This window comes from Ovis canadensis, chromosome 10, assembly GCF_042477335.2.
Source record: "Ovis canadensis isolate MfBH-ARS-UI-01 breed Bighorn chromosome 10, ARS-UI_OviCan_v2, whole genome shotgun sequence".
NCBI classification, from domain to species: Eukaryota; Metazoa; Chordata; class Mammalia; order Artiodactyla; family Bovidae; genus Ovis; species Ovis canadensis.
The window spans coordinates 31,038,194-31,062,067 of NC_091254.1; the positions used below are offsets into that span (position 1 = coordinate 31,038,194).

General features: G+C 40.3%; 1 protein-coding gene across 2 annotated transcripts in view; it reads left to right on the forward strand.

The window, feature by feature from the left end:
• Positions 1–23,874, forward strand: part of LRCH1 (leucine rich repeats and calponin homology domain containing 1) — a 219,366-nt gene that overhangs the window by 144,618 nt on the left and 50,874 nt on the right. For both annotated transcript variants that reach the window (XM_069601308.1, XM_069601309.1), the window contains exons 4-11: positions 4,450–4,555; positions 9,800–9,936; positions 10,734–10,861; positions 12,381–12,444; positions 15,671–15,773; positions 18,087–18,214; positions 22,558–22,625; positions 23,706–23,792. In XM_069601308.1, the coding sequence (XP_069457409.1) occupies positions 4,450–4,555; positions 9,800–9,936; positions 10,734–10,861; positions 12,381–12,444; positions 15,671–15,773; positions 18,087–18,214; positions 22,558–22,625; positions 23,706–23,792 (821 nt within the window). The remainder of the gene's footprint in view (positions 1–4,449; positions 4,556–9,799; positions 9,937–10,733; positions 10,862–12,380; positions 12,445–15,670; positions 15,774–18,086; positions 18,215–22,557; positions 22,626–23,705; positions 23,793–23,874) is intronic.

The window sequence follows — 23,874 nt, forward strand, 5'->3', positions numbered from 1 at the left end:
CCATGAATTTAAAAGACGCTTACTCCTTGGAAGAAAAGTTATGACCAACCTAGATAGCATATTCAAAAGCACAGACATTACTTTGCCGACTAAGGTCCGTCTAGTCAAGGCTATGGATTTTCCTGTGGTCATGTATGGATGTGAGAGTTGGACTGTGAAGAAGGCTGAGCACCGAAGAATTGATGCTTTTGAACTGTGGTGTTGGAGAAGACTCTTGAGAGTCCCTTGGACTGCAAGAAGATCCAACCAGTCCATTCTAAAGGAGATCAGCCCTGGGATTTCTTTGGAAGGAATGATGCTAAAGCTGAAACTCCAGTACGTTGGCCACCTCATGAGAAGAGCTGACTCATTGGAAAAGACTCTGATGCTGGGAGGGATTGGGGGCAGGAGGAGAAGGGGACGACAGAGGATGAGATGTCTGGATGACATCACTGACTCGATGGACGTGAATCTGAGTGAACTCCGGGAGTTGGTGATGGACAGGGAGGCCTCGTGTGCTGCAATTCATGGGGTTGCAAAGAGTCGGACTCAACTGAGTGACTGAACTGAACTGAACTGAACTGGTAGCTTGCAGTAATTATTCTGCGAAACATAGCTTAGGGCTAACAGACAATTCAGAAGGGATATTCGAAGAAGCTACTGGATCTGGAACTTATAACTTGATAAATTATCACTACTGAAGCAATATGGGGCATTAATGTTTATTTTTAAAATTTATTTTTTAAATCATATCTTTTAAAAGTGAACTCTCCCCCCTAAAAAACAAAAACAAAAAACATACTTTCTTTTAGACCAAATGGGGAAAGACATGTTCTAAAGAACCAAGCTATTCTAGGAATGTTGCTTTTTCAGTTTCTAACCTGGAGTATCTTATCCAAAAACATCTAGACTATTTTCCTCTCTGTCCTCCTCCTCATTCCCCAACTAATTAAGACATAATTACCTATGTGGTTTTATTTTTGTGACAGAATTCATAACCTCTTTAAAACCTGGCAGAGTTTAGTAGCTGAGAAGGAAGAGGTTAGCACAGTTTTTGCAGTATTGATCATACAAGAGTGAAAAGTCTATCTTGCTTTCCCCTCATTATTTTGGCAGAACAGGAAGTAACTGATGGCAGTGCAGAGTATTATTAAAATAATTTGACCTTCACCATATACCCTTCAAAATGTGAATGGACAATTGGACTTTGTGTTTCTAATGGTCTACAGATGTCCTCTCTTGCAAGTTAGAAGGAAAAGCTTGTTGTTAACATTATGTGAAGTTCTTTAAAAAAATAAATTAAGAAAGCATTTCCCCTGCTGGTAAGTAAGTATTTAAATATAGCTGAGGGGAGTCTACTTTCTTTGATAAAGCCATTTAGAAATACATGTTGGAAAAATTACCTATATTTAGGGAAGCTTAGGGAAACAGCAGACTCTTAATTTCATGACTTAACCAGCGGTAATCAACAATGTGCAAGATGAATATAGTATACAGAAAAAAAAATAAAATAAAAATGCATTTTATCTCAGAGTATTTCATAATGCTGCCTAAATATATCTGGTGTCTCTTGGCTTGCCCTTCCCACCTCTCTTGTTTTAAGAGAAAGATTTTTTAAAAATTATGTTTGAAACTTCTCAAAATCAGTTTCACATTGAAAAATCTGCAGTTCCCATATTCTTCAAAAATATCTTTCTCATGCTATCACTCACAGACTTATAAAAACATTTCAGATGTCATCATAAATTCTCCTTAAAGGTGGAAAATAATCTCACTAATTCTTCCTCCATGACCTTCCCTTCCTGTCAGCCATTAACAATCTGACTGTGCCTGATCCTGAGTCCAGTAAAATAATTTAATTTCGTATATTTCTAGGGCTCACGTGTGTACCATTTGTGTGAAGGCTCTTAGATTTTAAAATGGTACTTCTTGCGAATTTGTAACTTGGTTGAAGCAAAGAAAGATAAAACTTTCATTGCACAGGTTTGGTTATTGACTTCTATGGCTGATGAGATGCTGTAGTAATCGGGAAAAGATGGCATTTCACTTTTTACTTCTCATACATGGAAGTATATTCAGAAAGGCAGAATAATTTACTGACTCAGTGAGGGGGTAAGAGCGACTGAACCAATCTCTAGACCTCCTTTATGTAATTACTTCCTTAGACTTTTATGTCTCTGCAGATGTGCTTGTGGTTTTTTTTTTTTTTTTGTTTAAACATTAGGGAAACCTTTCATAAAATTTGGTGTGACTTTTCTGGGCCAGAAGCAATGCAGCAACAGCCAGCTTGGGGGTGATGCCATCAAACATCTAATGTTCTTAACCTATCTCATGCCAGCCCCCCATCTCTACCCCAAGTCAGACTGCTGAGTGCAGAACAGCATGGTGGGCTGATTCCAGTGTGTGTGCCCAGACTTCATAGATCACAGCTTAAATGCCTTCAGTAGGAGTGATGTTATTCCTCTTCATCAAGTGATATCCATTTAACACCTTCAGGACCATGACAGATTGGCAGGTCACCTGAGGATTTTGAAAAGAGATGGGATCAGAGGACAGCGATCCACTGTGTTCCATGCAGCCCTGCTCTTACACAGAGCCTGGAGGTTTCAGGGAACTGGTCAATGAGTTCCTCTCATATAAGTGATTATGAAACGAGGCTTTGTTCCTTCTAAAAGGAGGAGTGAAGGGGGAGTTTTTTTTTGTAGATTCAGCAGTGGTGTGGAATGTTTATGGACTCGATCTCATTCGGATCATTTGTAGTCCAAATATACCTATGGTTCTGCAACACCAAGCAGGATCTGCAAGAAATTTGGTGTGTATATTGAGGCTTCCTGGGCTCCCAGCCAGAGACAGAATAAACCTCAGCATCATGGAGCATCAACATAAAGCAGCTTAAGATGTTTTATACAATATTTATTGATCTTGTACTTTCTACCTGGCATTTCTGCTTGGCACCAGGAGATCAAAGTGGCTAAGAAATAGTCTCTTCCATCTAGGAGCTCGCAGGCTTACAGGAGGAGGCAAACAGTTGAGCGGTTTTGAGCTTGGTACTTTATCCTAGAGTTTCTAAGGAGCTGCTGCAGATGTTTGAGCTGGTGGATGACACAGTGACGTTCACACTGACTGTGTGAAAGATGGATCCAAGGAGGAGCTTGATGCTTGCAGACAACCAGGAGACCATTATAGTGTCTGGCTGAGAGATACTGCTGGTCTGGACTAAGTGGGTAGCTGGGGTGAGGAAGGTGGAGAGCAGGGCAGAGCAACCAGGGACAAGAGGAAGAGTGAGATTAGGGATGATAATACGATAGAAGATTAAAGATATCATGGCCACCATTTTGCATATGTTGAGGTGGTTCTAATCAATGATTCAGTTTAGTTCAGTTGCTCAGTTGTATCTGACTCTTTGTGACCCCATGGACTGCAGCACACCAGGCTTCCCTGCCCATCACCAACTCCTGGAACTTACTCAAACTCCTGTCTGTCGTGTCGGTGATGCCATCCAACCATCTAATCCTCTGTTGTCCCCTTTTCCTCCCACCTTCAGTCTTTCCCAGCATCAGGGGCTTTTCCAATGAGTCAGTTCTTCGCATCAGGTGGCCAAAGGATTGGAGTTTCAGCTTTAGCACCAATACTTCTAATGAATATTCAGGACTGATTTCCTTTAGGATTGACTGGTTTGATCTCCTTGCAGTCCAAGGGACCCTCAAGAGTCTTCTCCAACACCACAGTTCAAAAGCGTCAATTCTTCTGTGCTCAGCTTTCTTTATAGTCCAGTTCTCACATCCATACACAACTGTTGGAAAAACCATAGTTTTGACTAGATGGACCTTTGTTGATTACCAGTGGAGTACTATTTTTTCCAAGGCAGAGAAGACGCAGTCTCCATCCTCCACAGTCTTGCTTGTAAATGTTTATAAGCATGTTCCAGCCCAAAGTTTTCAGCCTTCTGATAAGAATTACATTTAAAATAAATAATATATCTAAACAATGCATTACTATACATAGTTATACACTGTAAATTGTGAGCCTCTGGTGAGGTAGGGTAGTGGCTGAACAGTGGGTTGGAAATTGGTTCTGAGTGTTTACTCTGCAAGCCTTCGACAATTGACAGAACTTCCCTGGGCCTCATTTTTCTGATCTGTGCATATTAGGGCAGTAATATTGTCCCATGGATCTGTTGTGAGAATTAAGTAAGACTGAAGCACATAAACGCAGCAGCCTGAGAGTAGCTACCAAAGGCTACTAACATGCCTCTTTTCGCCTTTTCTCTCCCCAGAGGATGTTTTTAAAGCATCGTACTTTCTTCTTTTTCTCTGTGCTAAGCCTCTCTTGGCCTCGGACCTGGAGACCAATATAAAAATGTACCTGTATAGTTATCCTAATGTGTAAATTCCTTAAGGAGATTTCCCCTGAAACGCTTGATTTCCCAGTGAAAGGCCTTTATTGTTTCTCTTTTTGTTTGCGATGCAGGACGTCAGCTGCAACGAGATCACAGCCCTGCCTCAGCAGATAGGGCAATTGAAATCCCTACGAGAACTGAATGTCAGAAGAAATTACCTTAAAGTTTTACCACAAGGTAAAAAAAAAAAAAAATAGAGGGAAAAATGAATCAAACAGAAGACTTTTATTATTTTTTAATAACCTTTGTGAAGGTAAATCCAGTCATGTTTGTGTGTACCTGTTAATATTAATTATAATTTGAATTTCATGTGTATCTAACAGAGAAGTTACATTCACGTTGTAATTTTAGTCAAGGGTTTCAGTAACAAAATCATTCCCCTGTATAAAGCCGTGTGTGTGTGTGTGTGTGTGTGTGTGTGTGTGTATGTGTGTGTGTGTGTGTGTGGTTAATTTGCTCAGATTCCCATAACAAAGTACCAAGGACTGAGTGACTTAAACAATGGAAATGCATTTTCCTGCAGTTTGGAAGCTGTGGGTCTGAGATCATAGTGGTGGTCGGTTTTGTCTCTTCAGAGGCCTCTCTCCTTGACTTGCAGGGGGCCATCTTCTCTCTGCGTTTTCATGCTGACTTCCCGCTGTGCGTGTCCTAACCTCCTCTTCTTGTGAGGACACCCATCATATTGGGTTAGGACCCTCCTTCCCTAATAACCCCATTAACTCACTTACCCTTTAAAGGCCCTGCGTGCTTCCAAATACAGTTACATTCTGAGGAACTTTGGAGGGGGTGGTGGTCACGGTTCCAACATAGGAATTTGGGGGGCACATAATCCAGCTCCTATCAGGAGGCAACATGAGTTGCTGTTGGTGTGGACGTCTGATGTCCTCAACTGTCCAGCCAACAGTCAGTTGCTGTGCTTGGTCCTGCAGATCCAGGAAACACCTTGTGTCTGGGATCCATGCTTCAGGCCAGGGTATGCCTCTGCTGAAGTGAAATTGGGACCCCTATCTCTGGTGGTTTTGAAGAATTTCTTGAGGCCTGGAGCAAGGATGGCTCTAGAGACTCAAGTCCCCAAAGACACAGCAGGAACTCGGAGCCCTACAGATAGCACCACCTAGGAGCCAGACTCAGGCAAACGTTTCTCTGCATCTCTGGGCTTCCATATTGTGCCCTCTGATACGATGTTGTGTTGAAGTTCAAGTAAAAAGATACTCAATACAAAAAAATTGTCAGTCAACTTTGCTTCAATATAATAAAAATAAATAAAAAGTTAAAAAGATATATATATTCAGAAGTGTTAGGCCATTAAGAACTTTGATAAGCAGCCTTGTAGGTGGTGCTGGATCTGAATTTCACATTTTGGGATCCTCATTTGGACCTGAATCAGGGAGGAGTTGATGAACAATGTGGAGTTGAATGCTTTCTCCAGAACATACTCTGGTTTTCCAAGATGACACTGGTTTCTGTCATTTTTCATTTGAGCACACTAGACATGCCCTATTTCAAATTTATATTTGCAAATATACCTCAAAGCTAAAGTGTATATTTGGAAACAGTCAGCATTTGGTTAATCAGACCCTCACACAGCTATTTTAGAACTGCCTGATTTTTATTATTCTGTTCCTGTTTCATGATCTTTGGCTTGAAAGGCTTCATTATTCACAGCAAGAAAATGGAGCTCATGAAAGGGAAAGAACTTTATGAAATGTCATCTGCTTTAAGTGTTATCTTCCATCTTCACCTTTCTCATCCTGACTAGTATTTTAAAGAAGGAAAATTAGAAACTAAGCATAAAGATTTATCACTTTATTACTTGAGATGACTTGGCATAAAAACAGTGATTTTTCATTTTGTCATTATGCAGTTCTACTTTTCAGTGGATGAAATTGTTTCCTTGATTTGAGCAAGTACAAAGGAAAAACTCTTATTATATAGACAGCAAATCTGTAAGCATATAACCTTTCATAGCATTAAAGAAAACTTTCATTTAAACTTAAGCTTTTATGTTAATTGTTGAGAAATCATCACTAATTATTGAACTCTTTTTATAAAAATTTAATCATTTAACAGTTTTCTGCAATAGAAACATGAGGGAAGAAAGTGCATCTGTAAAATCAAGAGATTTGTTTCTGACACTGTTCCTTGCTCTCTCTTAACTTAAAAGCATTCCTTCTAAAAAGATCGGTTACAAATTCCTAAGCTTTCCATAGTTCTGTTTTCTCAGGTTCCATATTTTAATAAACACCAAGAGCTAAAGCTTTAGTTTACTGGAAGATCTTTTTTTAAAAAATAATTTCCTGAATATCAAGTGTCTTTTTGCTTCACTCTGGAGAACTCTATTAACAAGAGAGCATTGATAATGCTCTGAGGCAGTGAATTTAAAGACTTTTAGTGTTTACTCATTTACTTTTCCTCTTTAGTATCCCTCCTTATATACTTTCAATCTGAGGAGGAGGGGAAACGTTTGTGGCCTTACTGCCCAGGTCAGTTTTATGGTGTTTTTCCTAATGCAGTAGGGAGACTGACTTTGTACTTTCTGGGACCAGAACAGACAAGAGTGTTAAGGGAGTCATTCATTGCTTCTCTTTGCAGTGGACAGAGAGCAGTAGGATTCATTGTTCTTTGTTATTTCTTACCACCTCTTTTCCTATTCTTTTGACCTTTTCTGAGCAGAGTTACCATTTTCTCTTCCATTTCCTTCTGAAACTATCGGGTTCTTGTGTTCCTAAACTAAGATGGTAATTGTGTCCCCAACAGACACTAACAGGAATAGTCATTATAAAAACCATCTTTTACTTTAAGTCACCTTCTTTCCCCTTCTGCCATATCTTCCATGAGCTTAGCTCTCTAGTCTTGCTTAAAAGTCTTCATTTTAAGTGACAGTTTGTTGAAGAGCCAGAGTCCGGTTGAACTTCGTCCTGATTTGCCAAGCTAACTTGGTGAGAGTCGAGTCAACCACTGGAGAGATGGATTCATATTACTGGAAGTCACAGCAAAGAGATACTCTTTTTATATAGAGTCCCCCTAATTCTCAGCTCTGTTTTCAGAAACAAAATGAAGTGGAAAGAGCTCTTCCTTTTAAGTTTCTTGATTCCGTGCAGTCCCAGGGCTCACCTCCTGCCTACCTCCCACTGCTGTCCAAGCACTTCATCAAGGCAGCTGGGCCAAGTGAGGCCTGGGGAAGATCACTTATCCTGCTATTGGTCAGAGATGGGTTTGAGCAGAGAATTCCTTGGGGGCAATTTAAAAAAATACACATCCAGCTTGAATTAGATTTCAAAAATTCTGATTAGAAAAGATCTATGCACCCTAATGTTCACAGCAGCACTGTTTACTATAGCCAAGACATGGAAGCAATCTAACTGTCCATCAACAGATGAATGGATAAAGAAGATGTGGTGTGTACATACGATGGAATATTACTCAGCCATGAATAAGAATGAAATAATGTCGTTCCCAGCACCATGGATGAACCTAGAGATTAGTGAAGTCAGACAGAGAAATACATATACCTTATGATAACATTTTTATATGTGGAATCTAAAAGAAGATACAAATGAATTTATTTAAAGAACAGAAGTAAACTCACAGACATAAAAAAGAAACTTAGGGTTACCAGAAGATTAATTAGGAGTTTGGGACTAGCTTATACACACTATTATATATATAAAATAGATAAACAACAAAGCCCTGCTCTATAACACAGGCAACTATATTCAATATCTTGTGATAAACTGTAAGGGAAAAGAGTCTGAAAAAACATATGTGTATAGTAGTTGTTCAGTCCCTAAGTCGTTTCTGACTCTTTGTGAGCCCAGGGACTGCAGCATGTCAGGCTCCCCTGTCCTCTGCCATCTCCCAGAGTTTGCTCAAATTCATGTCCATTGAGTCAGCGATGCTATCTAACCATCTCATTGTCTGCTGCCCCCTCTCCTTTTGCCTTCAGTCTTTCCCAGCATCAGGGTCTTATATATACATACATATGTGTGTATAACCGAATCACTTTGCTGTACACCTGAAACTAATACAACTTTGTAAATCAACTATATTCCAATAAAAAAACATACACATCCTGGGTTTCTCTTACACAACTGCCTGCCTATCATGGACCTGAGTTTGGGAGCTGATGAGCAATGATCCTGTTCCACTGTGCCAGCATTTCGGTTTCATGACTCTTTCCTTTAATCTAGAGCAATTCACTAAGGTATGAAAGAGGGAATGTCCCTTCACACCGAGAGCAACTTGACTTCAGAAAAGGGATCAGTCGCTAAGCTTTTGTTGGTGGAACATGAAGTAGTCTAGCTGAATAATGTGAAAACCCTCAGGCAGTACAGGGGGAGTGGAGGGATAGTGTTATTAGCAATACTTTCTCAAGGTAGCTGCCTTTGGTTCCTCTTCTTCTTATAGTCCCTGACCTTCATCTGCTTGAGAACTCCTTGAGTATTTGAAAGCACTGCGTATCATCCCTTACCAGGTTTCATAATAAACGTGGTGAGGCCCGTTCTGAAATGAACCGTGTCGCCTCTCGTACAGGGATCTTAGTGATTTGCCCCGTGTCACCCTACATGTCTGGCATCGCTCAGCCTCTTTGCTCTATGGAATATATTTGAGTTCGTTTCTTGCAGCTGCCAATGTCGGTTGGAATGCTTGAAATTACTGAGTGTTTGCTCTGCCACTGGGTGGGGATTTTATGCTAAATATAATGTTCTGTCTTGTTTGTGGAGCTACAGAAGACCTCTTTTAAAGCAGTAGAATAAAGCCTAATCAAATCAGAATTACAGGGTCTGTTGCAAAATTCCAAATTTGATAGCATTTATTTTTTAAAGTGGTGTTAAACAATCATGAACATATTTCTAGTAACTCATTCTGAGATTCTGCCAACCCACATACACAGAATACATAAGGATATGTTATAATTAGCATGTTATTCATAAGCTAGCAAGCTGTTTGAAAACAGTTGGAAGTTAAAACATAAGCATGTCTTGGTGTGGTGTGGCTTATGTGATTGTTTTGCTGGGGAAAAAAAGCCTTTTTAAACAATAGATGTTGTGCATGTGTAACGTTTGCAGCTCTTATCAGAACTAACAATAAATTAAAACTTTTGGGCCCCCAGTGAAAGCTTTCCTCTCTTCTTTAGTAAAATGTTATATTGAGCTGGCCAAATAGTTTGTTTGGTTACTGAGTATGTTGTTCAATAAAGTTCTTGATGAAAATGAAAAGTATGTCTTTTAGTTTTGCTTAAACCCAAACGGACTTTTTGGTCAATGCAATATAAACATAATGTATATTCCTCATGCACAACTTGATTTTAATTATGCTAAATGATATATTTCCTGATAAGCAGAAATTTTTTTGAATGTTTAGCCACTTAATCTTGTTGCTTTCTGAGTTTTTTTTCTTTTTTTTTTCCTGTTCTTTTAGAACTAGTAGATCTTCCCTTGGTAAAGTTTGACTTTTCCTGCAATAAAGTGCTCGTGATTCCCATTTGTTTTAGAGAGATGAAACAGCTGCAAGTATTACTGCTTGAGAATAACCCTTTGCAGTCTCCTCCAGCACAGGTGAGGGGTCTCACAGCAAAGTTGTTGCTGATGGGGGCGGTGGGGTCTGCTATCAATAGCACCTAAGCAGCTCTAAGCAGAATCATTTTTTATGTATTCTGCAGAATTGATGTGTGAGACATGATCATAAACAGTCACAGTTTTTTAAAAACCGAACCCTCGGGTACATCTGACTACAGTATGTCATCTTCTGTGACATCAGATTGTTTACCAGCATTTGCCTCGCTGTTCTGGTCACTGCAGCTCCAGAATTATGATGTTTGATTATTTCACTTACTCAGTTGTATTGATCATTTGTGTGTGTGTTTGAAACTTTTTCATGGCGTGTATTTATGAAAGGAGTAATAGAGTCTTTACAGTTAGCTGAAAAATGGAGTTTGACCATTTTAAAATATGATTGTCAGTTATTTAGAGATAAGATTCAAGCTCAAATATTAAACTATGTGAGAACAAAATTAAATGTATATGCTTTCAGAATTGGAACATTTCTAGGTCAGTCATATGACATACATACTTTTTATACTATTTTTACATAAATATATTGCTGTTAAAATTTTGCAGTTTAGTGCCAAGAAACTAGAAATTTCTTGAGCACAGTTTCCTGTTCAGGTAGAATTTGGAGGAGATGATTGCCTTAAAAATCTTACCTGTTTTAGAGATGTCAAGTTTGGTGATCACTGTTAACATATTACTTAAAGTGAAAATGTAAGAACTAAGACATAGGGTGTGAGATGTCTGATGTTTGCATTTTGTTTTGTCTTTAAAAAAGGAGCTACTTATTCTTCATTTCCCCTTAGATTTGCACCAAGGGCAAAGTGCACATATTCAAGTATCTGAGCATCCAAGCATGCCAGATTAAGACAACAGACTCCCTTTATCTCCACACCATGGAAAGGCCACATTTACACCAGCACGTGGAAGACGGGTGAGTATGACAGCCCTCAATGGAAGCCCCATTTATAATCTGCTTAGCCCAACACACTCCCAGTAAATAACCCCTCAGCTTCTTCTGTTTCACTCAACCAGTACAGTTTTATACATCAGAGTCTCAGCCACTTTTGGAATAAGAAAGGGAAAATTGGTAATGTTGATAATATTTTGTCATCTTTGAATCTCATCTACCCTCTCCTAATTCAATAATCAGTCCTTCTTGAGTGCTGCCTATGTGTGTGCGCACATGTCTATACACACCTGTTTATGTATAGCCTTATAAATAAGATCTATAATATAAATGCATATATATTTTACTTATCAGTTCGAACAAATGTATCAAATTGAGACATAGTTTTCTAAGTTAATTTTTACTGTGCTTCTGGAACATTGTTAAGAAACAGTGCAGGCTTTATTTTTTTAATAGTCTTTTAAAAATGCACTGTGCATGGTTTTTGACATTTTCTGTTTAGAATGGAAACTTTACAGTCATTTCGTGTGTCCTTGACCATTTTGTGGCATGAATCGGGCCTTGAATTTTCAGAGAACAGAATTCTCACACTGAACACATTTGTAGACATGCAGGTTGTTTTTGAGATGTATTAATTGCAGAAATATTTCCTGAACTTTTTACTAAAAAGTAAAGACAGTGACTTAAGATCTCTTAAGCCTACCTTAATGGTACATTTATATAATGCTTAAAAGAAGTATTCATTATTTTATTGTTTTAAACATACTATCAAATTTATTTAGTCACTGGATCAAAGTTTACAGAATTATTGAAAGTTAGGGCTTTTTCATAACATAAGAGGTAAGAGCAAGTGACAGATTTTGCTTTTTTATATGCTAGAATTAATAAAATGAGAAAATTTGTTACCGGATTTAAAAAAACGGGCCACTCAGGTAGACTGGAAATCCATGAAACTCTGGACACAAGGAGTTTATTTTACTTTCTGTTTTAGACAGTACAGGGACTTCCCTTGTAGTCCAGCGGTAAGACTCTGCTCTTCCAATGCAGGAGTTGCCGGTTCAGTCCCTAGTCAGGGAACTAAGATCTCATGTGTTGGTGGTGAGGCCAAAAATACATTTAACTAATTAATTAAATAAAAAAAATTGTCCAACAAACCATTCAAGTATCTGATTTTCATTAGGGCCTTGTCTTGGTGGTGGTGGTTTAGTTGCTAAGTCATGTCCGACTCTTGCAACCCAGCGGACTGTAGCCTGCCAGGCTCCTCTGTCTGTGGGATTTTCCAGGCAAGAATACTGGAGTGGGTTGCCATTTCCTTCTCCAGGGGATCTTCCCGACCCAGGGATTGAACCCGAGTCTCCTGCATTGCAGGCAGATTCTTTACCAACTGAGCTATGAGGGAAGCCCAAGTTGAGCCTTGCCTTTGGATAATAATAAAAATTTATAAAGCAAAGTCATTATTTTGATATGAGTTGATGTATGTTGTTCTGAACTTTGTCATTTTGATTCTTTTCTAAATGAATTCAATATCGATGGCGTATACCAGCAAGAAGGATTCTGATTCGGGCGTTGGGAGTGATAACGGAGACAAGCGATTGTCTGCCACAGAGGTGAAGTTTGGGGTCAGATTCTTTCCTTTCTGTGTCTCTAGGTACATCTACTTGCATTCACTGGACTCTTGGATAAAGGCAGTTGCCTGAGAACATGTGACAATGTCTGTGAAAGTTATTTGAAATTTTCAAAGTGTTCTATACATATTAACTGTTGTTAGCTTTTTCTGCATCTTTAATAGTTAAATGTCTCAAGAATGAGTCCCTGTCTCCTTCCCCTCCTCCCACTCCCCTTACATTATCTAGAATATTCTTGCATGCTTAATAAATATTATAAAATGACTAAGTGGTGTGCAAGTACTCAGGAAGTATTTTTATAAATATCAGTGTTTGTTTTTAAATGACAGAGTAACTTAGGAAAAAGCTGTTAATGTGCCTGCATAAATGTTAAGCAATCAAATGTACATTGCATGTTCCCCACAGGAAATGCATTTTTGAGTAGCCATAATTTTTACAGCAATATTTGTTTTTCGGAAATTCTTAGATTGTGTTCTTTTCAGATAATATTGGATAAAAGTTTGGTGATTTGTGACTTAAGAGGCCTCCCACACTAGAGCTTTGTAAAGTGATTATAAATAACTCATTTAGAACATTTGTTATATGTAGTTTGTTAGGTTCCCAAACTCTTTCACTAATAAATCATTACGTGAGGTTTCTTGACCAGCAGAGCTAAGAGGGACAGCTGGGGTAGGGATGGATGTGTCATGACCCCTTCACACACACACACACACACACACACACACACACACACACACACACACGCACGCACACACACACATCATGATGCCTTCCCTTTTTGAGGGAACTTACTGAGTTGGACTGAGCGACAGATACATACCCACTCACACACTGAGTTTTTGTGATTATTGAATTCTGAAACATTGTAATACTCTTTTAAGGGCTTCCCTGGTGGTTCAGTGATAGAGAATAGCCTGCCGATGCAGGAGAAATGGGTTTGATTCTGGGGTCAGGAAGATCCCCTGGAGAAGGAAATGGCTACCCACTCCAGTATTTTTGCCTAGAGAATTCCATGGATGGAGGAGCCTGGTGGGCTACAGTCTGTGGGGTCGCAAAGAGTCAAATATGATTTAGCGACTGATAATACTCTTTTAAGATGTGATTAGTAGCTCAATTACTCTAAGAAATCTGAATTTTTACCCTTTGTACATATAAATCCAGGAAAATTGCCTTTTCCCTGTTCTCTTTAGGCATTTGAGATTTAATATGTAGCTAAGATGTTTAAATTTATTTCCCACAAAATATTTCATAGGGCAATATATTAAAAATTAGTATACTTTAATGTTTTTCATATAGAATATTTCAAAAGGAAGAAGAGTTTATAGGCAGAAAAAGAAGGCCAATATCAATAAAATGAAATTACCCTCATGAACCTACATGAGTAGTTTACTGTTGTTCCCTGGGGGAAAAAATACTCAACACATTGCTTTGTAAGTTTTATTTAATTCAACTCCCTTAGCTGTATTAAAACTCATAAGTCCCCTGAAATAGCCCATTGTTTCAGAAATTACTCACCCGAGCTTATTTTCTATTAAATTAAAACAGGCTCTGCTTTATCCTTTGTCTGTCTTCTAAGGATAATTAAGTTCATTAATAAAACATTAAACAAAGAACTTCATTATCCTTTTGTTCCCACTTAGTATAAGTAGGATGCTAATATTCTAAAAGGAGGCCAAGGGTTTATTTTCTCCTTTTAAACTAGATGCGTATCTTGAAATTTTGCTAAGTTTTTAAAGGTGGGAGGAGGGTTAGAAGGAGGGACTGCAGAAAGGATTATGTTCAATAGAATAAAGTGTGCATGTTTCCCTTTGGCTTTTTGCCTTCCTGTTTGCACATTGTCGTCTCGTTACCTGAGAACACCTCTAAGAAATGTGTGTTTGACACGGATAAAGGTTCTGAATTATTCCATGTAACTTTCTATTTTCACTTTATTTGGCGAATATGTTATCATCTGTGGTCAGTCAGTCTTGCTCCCTGCTCAACATCTCCTTGTGAGGTTCAGAATTCACACCTCATCCCCTCTTTGGCTATTGCCATTGTCCGATTAATTTTAACATTTGTCACTCAGATTGATTTAGCATTTATCACTCAGATAAACAAGCAGAAAGCAAATGTGAGGCCCAGTAAGGAGCTGGGTAATGAATGAAATGCACATTTGTTTCCTGCCAGTTTCTGAACAGTCTGTGCGTGTGTCCAAAAGTAAGATGGACACGATGTGGTACAAGTCACAGCCTCGGGAGTTTAGGAGCAAGCCACAGTCACCTGAACTTGTGGGGGTTCCTGATCCCTGTGATTGGAAAAGCTCTTCACGAAATAGTGAAGCTAAATCGGAGACTTGAGGCTTCATATTTCACGCGTGACAGAATCATAGATTATCTGAACAAGCCTCATCAGTTAGTGTGGGAAACACAACCCCAAGGGAAAACTAAGTCTGATTGCTAAATGGAAGCATTATTCTGAAAACTGCACAGAACCATGGTCCTTTTAAGTACTATATTTAAAGCAGCTTCTCACATATTTAAAACAGCTTCCTCTACCTAAACAGGGAAATAAACTGAAGCTTGATGTTGTGTGTAAGATGCACTGTAAATAAATGAGATGTTTCAGGGGCTGGCTGCCTGCCCTCTGTATTTGGCCCCATGAAACCTTATTAATGTACTTTTGGTAAATCAGTATTGTTGTCAGATCTCAGAGCACCATTACTATGATAGCAATCGATTAGACTTAGGGCTAGCTTGGTAGTGGATTTCCAGTTATTTCTTTACTCTATCAGGTGTTATCCAGTCCTTCTCAGTGTCCTGACTCTTAGATTAGAAAATATCATCAGGTCCCTGAAAAAACTTCAGATCAAAACGTACGTACAGAGAAGTGTGTGTGCGTTAGCTTGACGAATTTTGAACAAGTGAGCACACTCACACAAACAGTTCCTGGTTAGAGAAACAAAACTGTACCAGCCACCCAGGAAGACCCCCTCATGCACCCACCCCGCAACCCAAGAGCAGCCACTATCCAGACTTCAAACACCATAGATTAATTTTGCCCATCTTTGAATTTATATTTTAGTGGCATTGTCCTTTGGTCTCTTTTAATCAGTACTACGTTTGTGGGAATCACAGTACTTTTTTGTGTGTGTGATCACAAAACATTCTCTTAATCTGCCTTGATAACGCTTCTCCCTTGAATCAGACAGTGCCTTGTTTCTTTTCAGCCTTCTGATGAAGACACGGTTAGCCTTAATGTGCCAATGTCAAACATCATGGAAGAAGAGCAAACCAAGGAGGACTCCTGCCATCGCCTTAGCCCAGTTCAAGGTCTGAGAAGGAAGGATGGGAAGAAAGTGCTTGTTTTGTTTTGTTTTCAACATGTGTCCAGTTATTTGGCTGCACTTGTCTTAGTTGAGAACCTGGGGATCTCCCATCTTTATTGTGGCGTGTAGGATTTCGTTGTGGCATATAAGCTCTTACTTGTGGCATCAGGATCCATTTCCCCTACCAGGGATCGAACCCTGGACTGCTGCACTGGGGACATGGAGTCCTAGCCACTGACCACCAGGGAAGTCTGGCGAAAGTGCTTGTTTTTAAGTTCCAAATGCTATGTTTAAAATATGTAGAAATATGGCAACAGTAATACAGTAGTTACTGTTTACTGAGCATTCATATGCACCAGGCATTGGCTAATCTGTGAAGGTGATCTCATTTAAAATTCAAAACTCTGACATGGATACTCTAAGCACTCTATTCTATAGCTGAGGAAGTTTGGTTCAGTTCAGTCAGTTCTTTGCATCATGTGGCCAAAGGATTGGAGCTTCAGCTTCAGCATCAGTCCTTCCAATGAATATTTGAGAGTGATTTCCTTTAGGATTGACTGGTTAGATCTCCTTGCAGTCCAAGGGACTCTCAAGAGTCTTCTCCAACACCACAGTTCAAAAGCATCAATTCTTTGGCACTCAGCTTTCTTTATGGTCCAGCTCTCACATCCATACATGACCATTGGAAAAAACATAACTTTGACTAAATGGACATTTGTTGGCAAAGTAATGTCTCTGCTTTTTAATATGCTGTCTAGGTTTGTCATAGCTTTTCTTCCAAGGAACATATTTTAATTTCATGGTTACAGTCACCATCTGCAGTGATTTTGAAGCCCAAGGAAAGAAAGTCTGTCACTGTTTCTATTGTTTCGCCATCTATTTGCCATGAAGTGATGGGACTGGATGCCATGATCTTAATTTTCTGAATGTTGAGTTTTAAGCCAATTTTTTCACTGTCCTCTTTCACTTTCATCAAGAGGCTGTTTAGTTCCTCTTCACTTTCTGCCATAAGAGTGGTGTCATCTGCATATCTGAGGTTATTGATGTTTCTCCCAGCAATATTGATTCCAGCTTGTGCTTCCTCCAGCCCAGCGTTTTACATGATGTACTCTGCATAGAAGTCAAATAAGCAGGGTGACAGTATACAGCCTCAGCATATTCCTTTCCAATTTGGAACCAGTCTGTTGTTCCATATCCAGTTCTAACTGTTCCCTCTGTTCTAGAAGTGGCTGTTTTTTGCTGGCTAGATGTCTTTGAGGTCTTCCCAGGTGGCACTAGTGGTAAAGAACTCACCTGCCGATGCAAGAGACATAAGACATGGGTTCAGTCTCTGGGCGGGGAAGATCTCCTGGAGGAGGGCATGGTGACCCACTCCGGTATTCTTCCCTGGAGAATCCCATGGACAGAGGAGCCTGGTGGGCTAGGACTCGCTGGGGTCGCAAAGAATCAGAAACGACTGAAGCAACTTAGCAGGCAGGCAGAAATCCTTGAAGGCGATGTGGTCCTACTTAGTTCTTTCCAGCGTCCAGAGCAGCTGGAAGGGATCCGCCTTTGCTCCTTCCTCCTGTCCTGCAGCATCTAGAGCACAGTCCGGTTGGATGAGCTCTGACAGCGCTTTCCCCTCCATAGGGCCCTTATCATAGTCGCTTCTCGTGTTATGATTTTGGATCCTTATTTTTCCGACACTTTCTTACCATGTTTACTAGTTTTTCAAATTCCAAGAATGTTTAGCATCATACCTGCCATTTATTTAGTAGTTGCTCAGTAACTATTCACTGAATTTTGAATTTGAAATACTTACTTGTCACATGTTGCTGGGAGTGCAAAAAAGCCAACTTGTATATTTGTCTCTTCTCTGTTCCTTAAAAAATATTACAGCAGATTTCATTTCTTTCATATGAAACTAAGCCATAAAGAGGCCGTGACTTTTTAAAATGTTATTATTTGGAGGATAATTGTTTTACAGAGCTGTGTTAGTTCCTGCTGCACAACGAAGTGAATCAGCTATACGTGTACCTATATCCACTCCCTTTTGGACCTTCCTCCCACCCCACCCCGTCCCACTGCTTTAGATCAAGAGGCCTTGATGATTAGATTTTGGGTTTTCTATTTCTTTTACTTTTATTCCCCTTCTTTCTCTGTTTTTCACCTTGTTCTCACATCATATAGGGAAGATAAAACTTGGGTCACCATATACCTCCAGAAGAGATCGGGGAGAAGATTGGGAAGCTGCGTGATGTGTTTTAGAGTCATCTATGTTTTTGTTCATCTGTTTATTAAATCATGCTTTGTCTCTCTCTTTTTATTTTCCTAACAGGGGAATTTCATCAGGAATTTCAACCAGCGCCTTCACTTGTGAGTGACAGTGACAACTCAGGAGAAGACAGAGGCCAGTTTTCCCATGGAACAGATGTGCTCCATTCGGAATTTATAAACTACATGAAGGCAAGTTGAGGGTCAGCTGTTAATAATTTCTTAACTTACTGAGTTCTGTTTGGCGCCTTAGAGTTTAAGTTCAAGGTTTCCAACCCATCACCGTCACTCTCGGCTTATTGCCACCTTCCTCAGGCCTTTGTACCATCTTCTCGATGCCTCGCGTGTCTGTCTGCTGATATGAGGACCTGATCCCTGCCATCCATGCCTATGTGTCTGTGTTTATGTATGATTTTCTTTTTTATTTGGAAATTACTAAGCTTTCCAGTGGTCAGTGCATCGTGTAAGTCAGGAAATTTATCAGAATTGCTGTGACCATCCAGTAAAAGCTAAAACGAAGTTTCACGTGCTTTTCTATGTATCCTAGGAAAATGCTTTCCTTGGGAGCGTATTTATAGTAAAAGGGGAAAAAAGGAAGACTTTTAAATGAACATGTTCCCTTTTTAGGAAGGTTCCTCTGAGGTCACTTATTCCCGAGCAGGTTTAGTGGCGCTGAGATGTTGAAAGGTTGGATGAAGTCACTAAATTGTCAGACGAAACTTCATCGGAGGAGTGGCAACGATGAGGGGAGAACCAGCCCTTTGCAAGGCTGGCGGTTAAGGTTCCACTTTGTGACAGGATTTCGTGCGTTGGTTTGTTCCTTTCAGTGCTTTGGCGTTGGTCGTGGCACCCAAGGATCACGAGGATATTCCTTTAGGCTTAATTCAGATACCTTGTGGGTTGTGAGAGACGGTGGTCTCTGAGTTGCTGTGTTAAAGTCAGGCCTGGGGTCTTTAGGTGCTGGTCCTTATTTCCTGAGGATGGTGCTAGGATGGCTGGGCTCTATCTAAACGAATGTCTCCGAGCATCACCTTTGAGGGAACTGGGAGAAAAACAGCTGAACGGTACACTGTAGGAGACTCGGGTGTGCTCAGAACAAACACAGTGATCCTGGCATATGACGCACATTTGCAGAAAACCTAATTCGTTACTCTGTATATTTAATCCATCAGCTCTTATTTCACATTACCTCACCTGCGCTGCCTGCTTCTGTCCTCCGCCTCCTCTGATGTGGCTTCAGCGCAGCCTCATCACTGCTTATTGGGATGATAGCAGGAGTCCCCCAACCCCTGCTGAGCATCCAGCATCCCACCCCGCCAGGCATTCTCCCACAGTGAGAATCCCAGACTGTGACGCTCCTGCCGGTGGCTCTCACAGGACGCTCCCACATTTGATGCCTGTCTGTCAACTCTGAGACAGGTCTGTCACCAAAACGTGGAAAATTGGGCTTTGATCTTTCTTTTATGAACAGTTCAAGTTGAGGGTCTAATGGTGGAAGCCCTGAAGAAAACAATTAAAGTGATAGTTTAAAAAAAAAAAAAAGCATGTTGTTTCAGAAAAGCAAGTTTCCTAGATTTAGAGATTTCTGGAGGCACCGGCTCCACGGAAATGGCTATTGTACAGAATAGGTCCTGTGGGCAGAGCCTAGGGGAACAAAGGTGAGTGTTGAAATCTACTGCAAATGTTTCCCGAGTAAACACTCCTGCAGGAGGCTTCTCTTGGCAGGTGGAGAACTCTAACAGTAAAATAAAACCTAAATCTACAGTGAAAAGTTGTACACTGCAATCAGGCCCATTGTAGCCTCGACTTGCGTCTCTTTTAAAGTGTGAGTGTGTTTGACTGCCATCCAGTATACTGAATTACTCAGCCCTCGACCATCAAGAGCTCTGTGTTGTATGTAATCATGTCTCCTCTCCTTCACTGAAGTAGCATCTTGTGCTTTTGTAACTACAGTTGATCCTCATTCACATAGTTCTGTTATATAGTCTTCTCAAACACTGAATTGTCTGATCCTGAACTGTTGCTCCCGTGGGAAATACAGGGTTAGGTTCCTACGAGCCTCTGGTCACACATTTTTGTTAGCTGGTTGGTACATAACCTGGTTTTATGTGTATTCCTGCCTCAAGACACGTTATTTAATGTGGATTGTTGGTTTGTTAACATTGAATTTGCAGCCAAGGAAGACCCTGTAACTCATACAGAATGGAAGTTTACCTAACACAGGTATTTTCTCCTTAGGGTGCCTCATAGCCTTTTCATGCTTAGGATAATAGGACAGCACTCTGGTACTATGCTCAGTTCAGTTCAGTTCAGTTCAGTCGCTCAGTCGTGTCCGACTCTTTGCAACCCCATGAATTGCAGCACGCCAGGCCTCCCTGTCCATCACCAACTCCTGGAGTTCACTCAGACCCACGTCCATTGAGTCCGTGATGCCATCCAGCCATCTCATCCTCTGTCGTCCCCTTCTCCTCCTGCCCCCAATCCCTCCCAGCATCAGAGTCTTTTCCAATGAGTCAACTCTTCGCATGAGGTGGCCAAAGTACTGGAGTCTCAGCTTCAGCATCATTCCCTCCAAAGAAATCCCAGGGCTGACCTCCTTCAGAATGTTAGGGGGCATTTTAAATGCAAAATCACCAAAGAAAAGCCTCAAAGTGTGATACTAAGTAGACTCTGAAAAGGACACTTTTTACAGTCTGAATACTGAAACAAAAAAGCATGGATGACCTCACCTTGTTCCGCCTCAACTATGGAAGTGTATGTTGGGGTCGGGGACTCTGGTTTTTCACCAGGTTCTGCGTGTGTCTACAAAATCACCACAAGTATTGATTTTGGGGTGATAAATAGATTTCAGATAGTAGATAAATTCATAAATACCAAATCATTCAATAATGTTTGTTGAATGTATAGCCATCTAACTTAGCAAAAGTAACCCAGAATACCCCTATTTTGTGTAGTGAAATAGATGTTTTATTTTTTTTTTTTGTTTTATATTGGCTACTTTTTATTGTGAAACTAAAACTTAGAAGGAAATACCCATGGCTCCTATAGTTGAAACCCAATAGGAAGAGATAAGAACATGTTTTCTTGGTTATTTCTGGTTGTATATTTTCACCCATAAATTTCACTATCACTTGGATAGAGGTGCAGTAATTTATATGTTGATTTTTATTATGCACAAAATGTGTAATCAATATAGAAAAAGTCTCAAGTGTTTTTCTTTTTTTTTTTTTTAAAGGAGTCAGTGTTTTTTAAGCCAGAGGTTGACATCAAGCAGCTAGATCCCTCCTTAGAGGGAGACTTGTTCTCCATGACACATCTGGAGAGTTGGCTGGGCCTGAGTTAGTTAATAATGTGTCAGAACTTTGACACAGAAAACAATCCTTCTGTCTGTTGTACCTTGCTTGCTAGGGGAATGTTCCCACTTTCAGGGATGGCTTCCGTTTTAGCTGTCAGCTGAGTTAAAGCAGTATTTCTCTGTGTTGGAGATCAAAGTGGAGAATAGCGCATGGAAGTTCCAACAGTGGGAGAGGCCTTTCTAAATACTCCCACCAGAGTGCTTCTTCGGGATCATAGGAGAGGGGTGCCTTTCAGTGAAATCTGGATGTTTTACACATGAAAACCGTCAAATGCAATTTGAGGCATTTTTTGTTGTTAAGTCTTTTATGCTTCCCTTTTTCCTAATAGCACACGCAAGCGCGCGCGCACACACACAGACACACACACACGGTCCTCACAAACAGTAGAATGCACATTTCCATGTAACTGACAAGCTCAATGGAGGAATCTGTCAACATCAGGAGGTGCTAAGAAGGCAATGAGGAATCGAGTTAAGCTTGGCATTTCTGACTCTTATGTTATAATCCAGAGCCAGGCTCTCTTTTTTTAAATTTTAATGTTTTGTTGTTATTGTTGAGTTGCTAAGTCATGTCCGACTCTGCAACTCCATGAACTGGCAGCACACCAGGCTTCCATGTCTTTTATTTTTAATTGTGGTAAAATGCATATGACCTAAAACTTACCATCTCAGCCATTTTTTTTAACTGTACAATTCAGCAGTAAGTATATTCACCTTGTTGTGTAACCATCCCCCCCATCCACCTCCAAAGTTCTTTTCATCTTGTGAAACAGAAGCTCCTTACCCATTAAATAGTAACTTCCCAATCTCTCTGCCCCCTTCTCTGGCAACTACCATTCTACCCTCTGTCTTTATGAATTTGACTATTCTAGGGACCTCATGTATGTGAAATCATGCAGTGTCTTTCTTTTCGTGATTGATTTATTTCACTTAGCATGATGTCCTTAGGGACATCTGTGTTGTAATGTGTATCACGACTTCCTACATTTTGAAGGCTGGACGATATTCTATCGTATGTCTAGACTACATCTTCTCCGTGCATCCACCCACGGCCACTTGGGTCGTTTCCACTTTCTGGCCGTTGTGAGTAGTGCCGCCGTGAACAGGGATGGAGGCAGGTTTAGACTGTTGACTGTCACAGCCAGTGGCTCTCAGAAGACCCGTGTGTTCTGTCCCATAGGAACGGACCGAGGCCTGTGAAGAACTGTTACGGATAGAAGAGGATGCTCACTGGCCATCCGAGGGGACGTGAGTACCCAGAGCTGGGGATGAGCCTCCTCCCTGGAAAGTGCATGTTGCAAGTGGAACAGCAGCTCTGTCGTGATAGAATCGTGGTTCACTCTTTTGGGGGGCAAGTTGATATAGTCCTATCCAATGATGTTGATCAGAAGGTGCAAGTTTATCTGCTGGTGCTTATTGTCATGGTCTTGGGCCCACAGTACTAGGACATACCTCTTCCTTGGCTGCAAGTTTTATCTGATTTGAGGCTATGGGTAGAATGTGATTCAGGAAATGAGATGGAATTTCTGGACTGAAGATTTCAGCTGACTTTCCTTTGTCTGAACCAACCAACAGCTGGACCTAAAATGATAAATGGTCCTGTTCCCACTTCTTTCTTCCCACTCCATCATTAAAAATTTCTCCACTTATAGAAAGACATTGACTTATGTTCTATAGCGGAAAGCAGTAACTGTGATCAAATCTCTCTTGCCTTTTAAAAATATTGCAGAGTTCCTTTCAAATTACGTCTAGCACAGCCAGCTCTTCATTGGATATGCTGAGGAGGAGGAGGGCTAGCTTGATTATAGAATCATAGAATTATAGGGAAATGGATTTTATAGAGAAAGAGTTTTTAAACTATGTAAATCTTTGGAAACCCCATTTTCAATCTTATATCTTTTGTTCCCAACTCTGCCTGTAAATCAGTATCATCTGTAGACCTTAATAAAATGTTCAAGCCCTAGACAACCTGCTTGGGAGTATCAGACCTGGCAATTTTTTTAAGCACCTTAGATGATTTTACTGCTTAAAGAGCCTGGACTGAGAGCCACTCAGCTTGTCCATTGCCCTCATGTAACAGTTGAGCAGGTAGGGGTCCAGAGGCATTGAGACTGTGAATGATGTGTTTTACAGCCAAGCTGGCTCCCCAACCCCAGCAACTCCGGAAGCCCACCCCACAGAGTTCTGACACATCTCCATGAAAATGCTGAGTTTGTAAAAATCATTTCTGTATGTTAGGTGGATTTTTGTAAGTTTGCTCTTAAGAACCCAGGTGCTGTTCGTGTTTTAGTGGCGATTTTCAGTCTCATGCTTGCTTTCGTGCTGCAGAATCAGTGCATCCAAAGACCAGGACATCGATATAGCAATGATTGAACAGCTGAGAGAAGCGGTGGATTTGCTGCAAGATCCCGATAGGTATGTGCGTCTTTCCTTGGCCCAGCTTCCGTGGGTCCATAATGTACACTGATTTATTGAGTGCATTTTCTCAGTTTTTAAA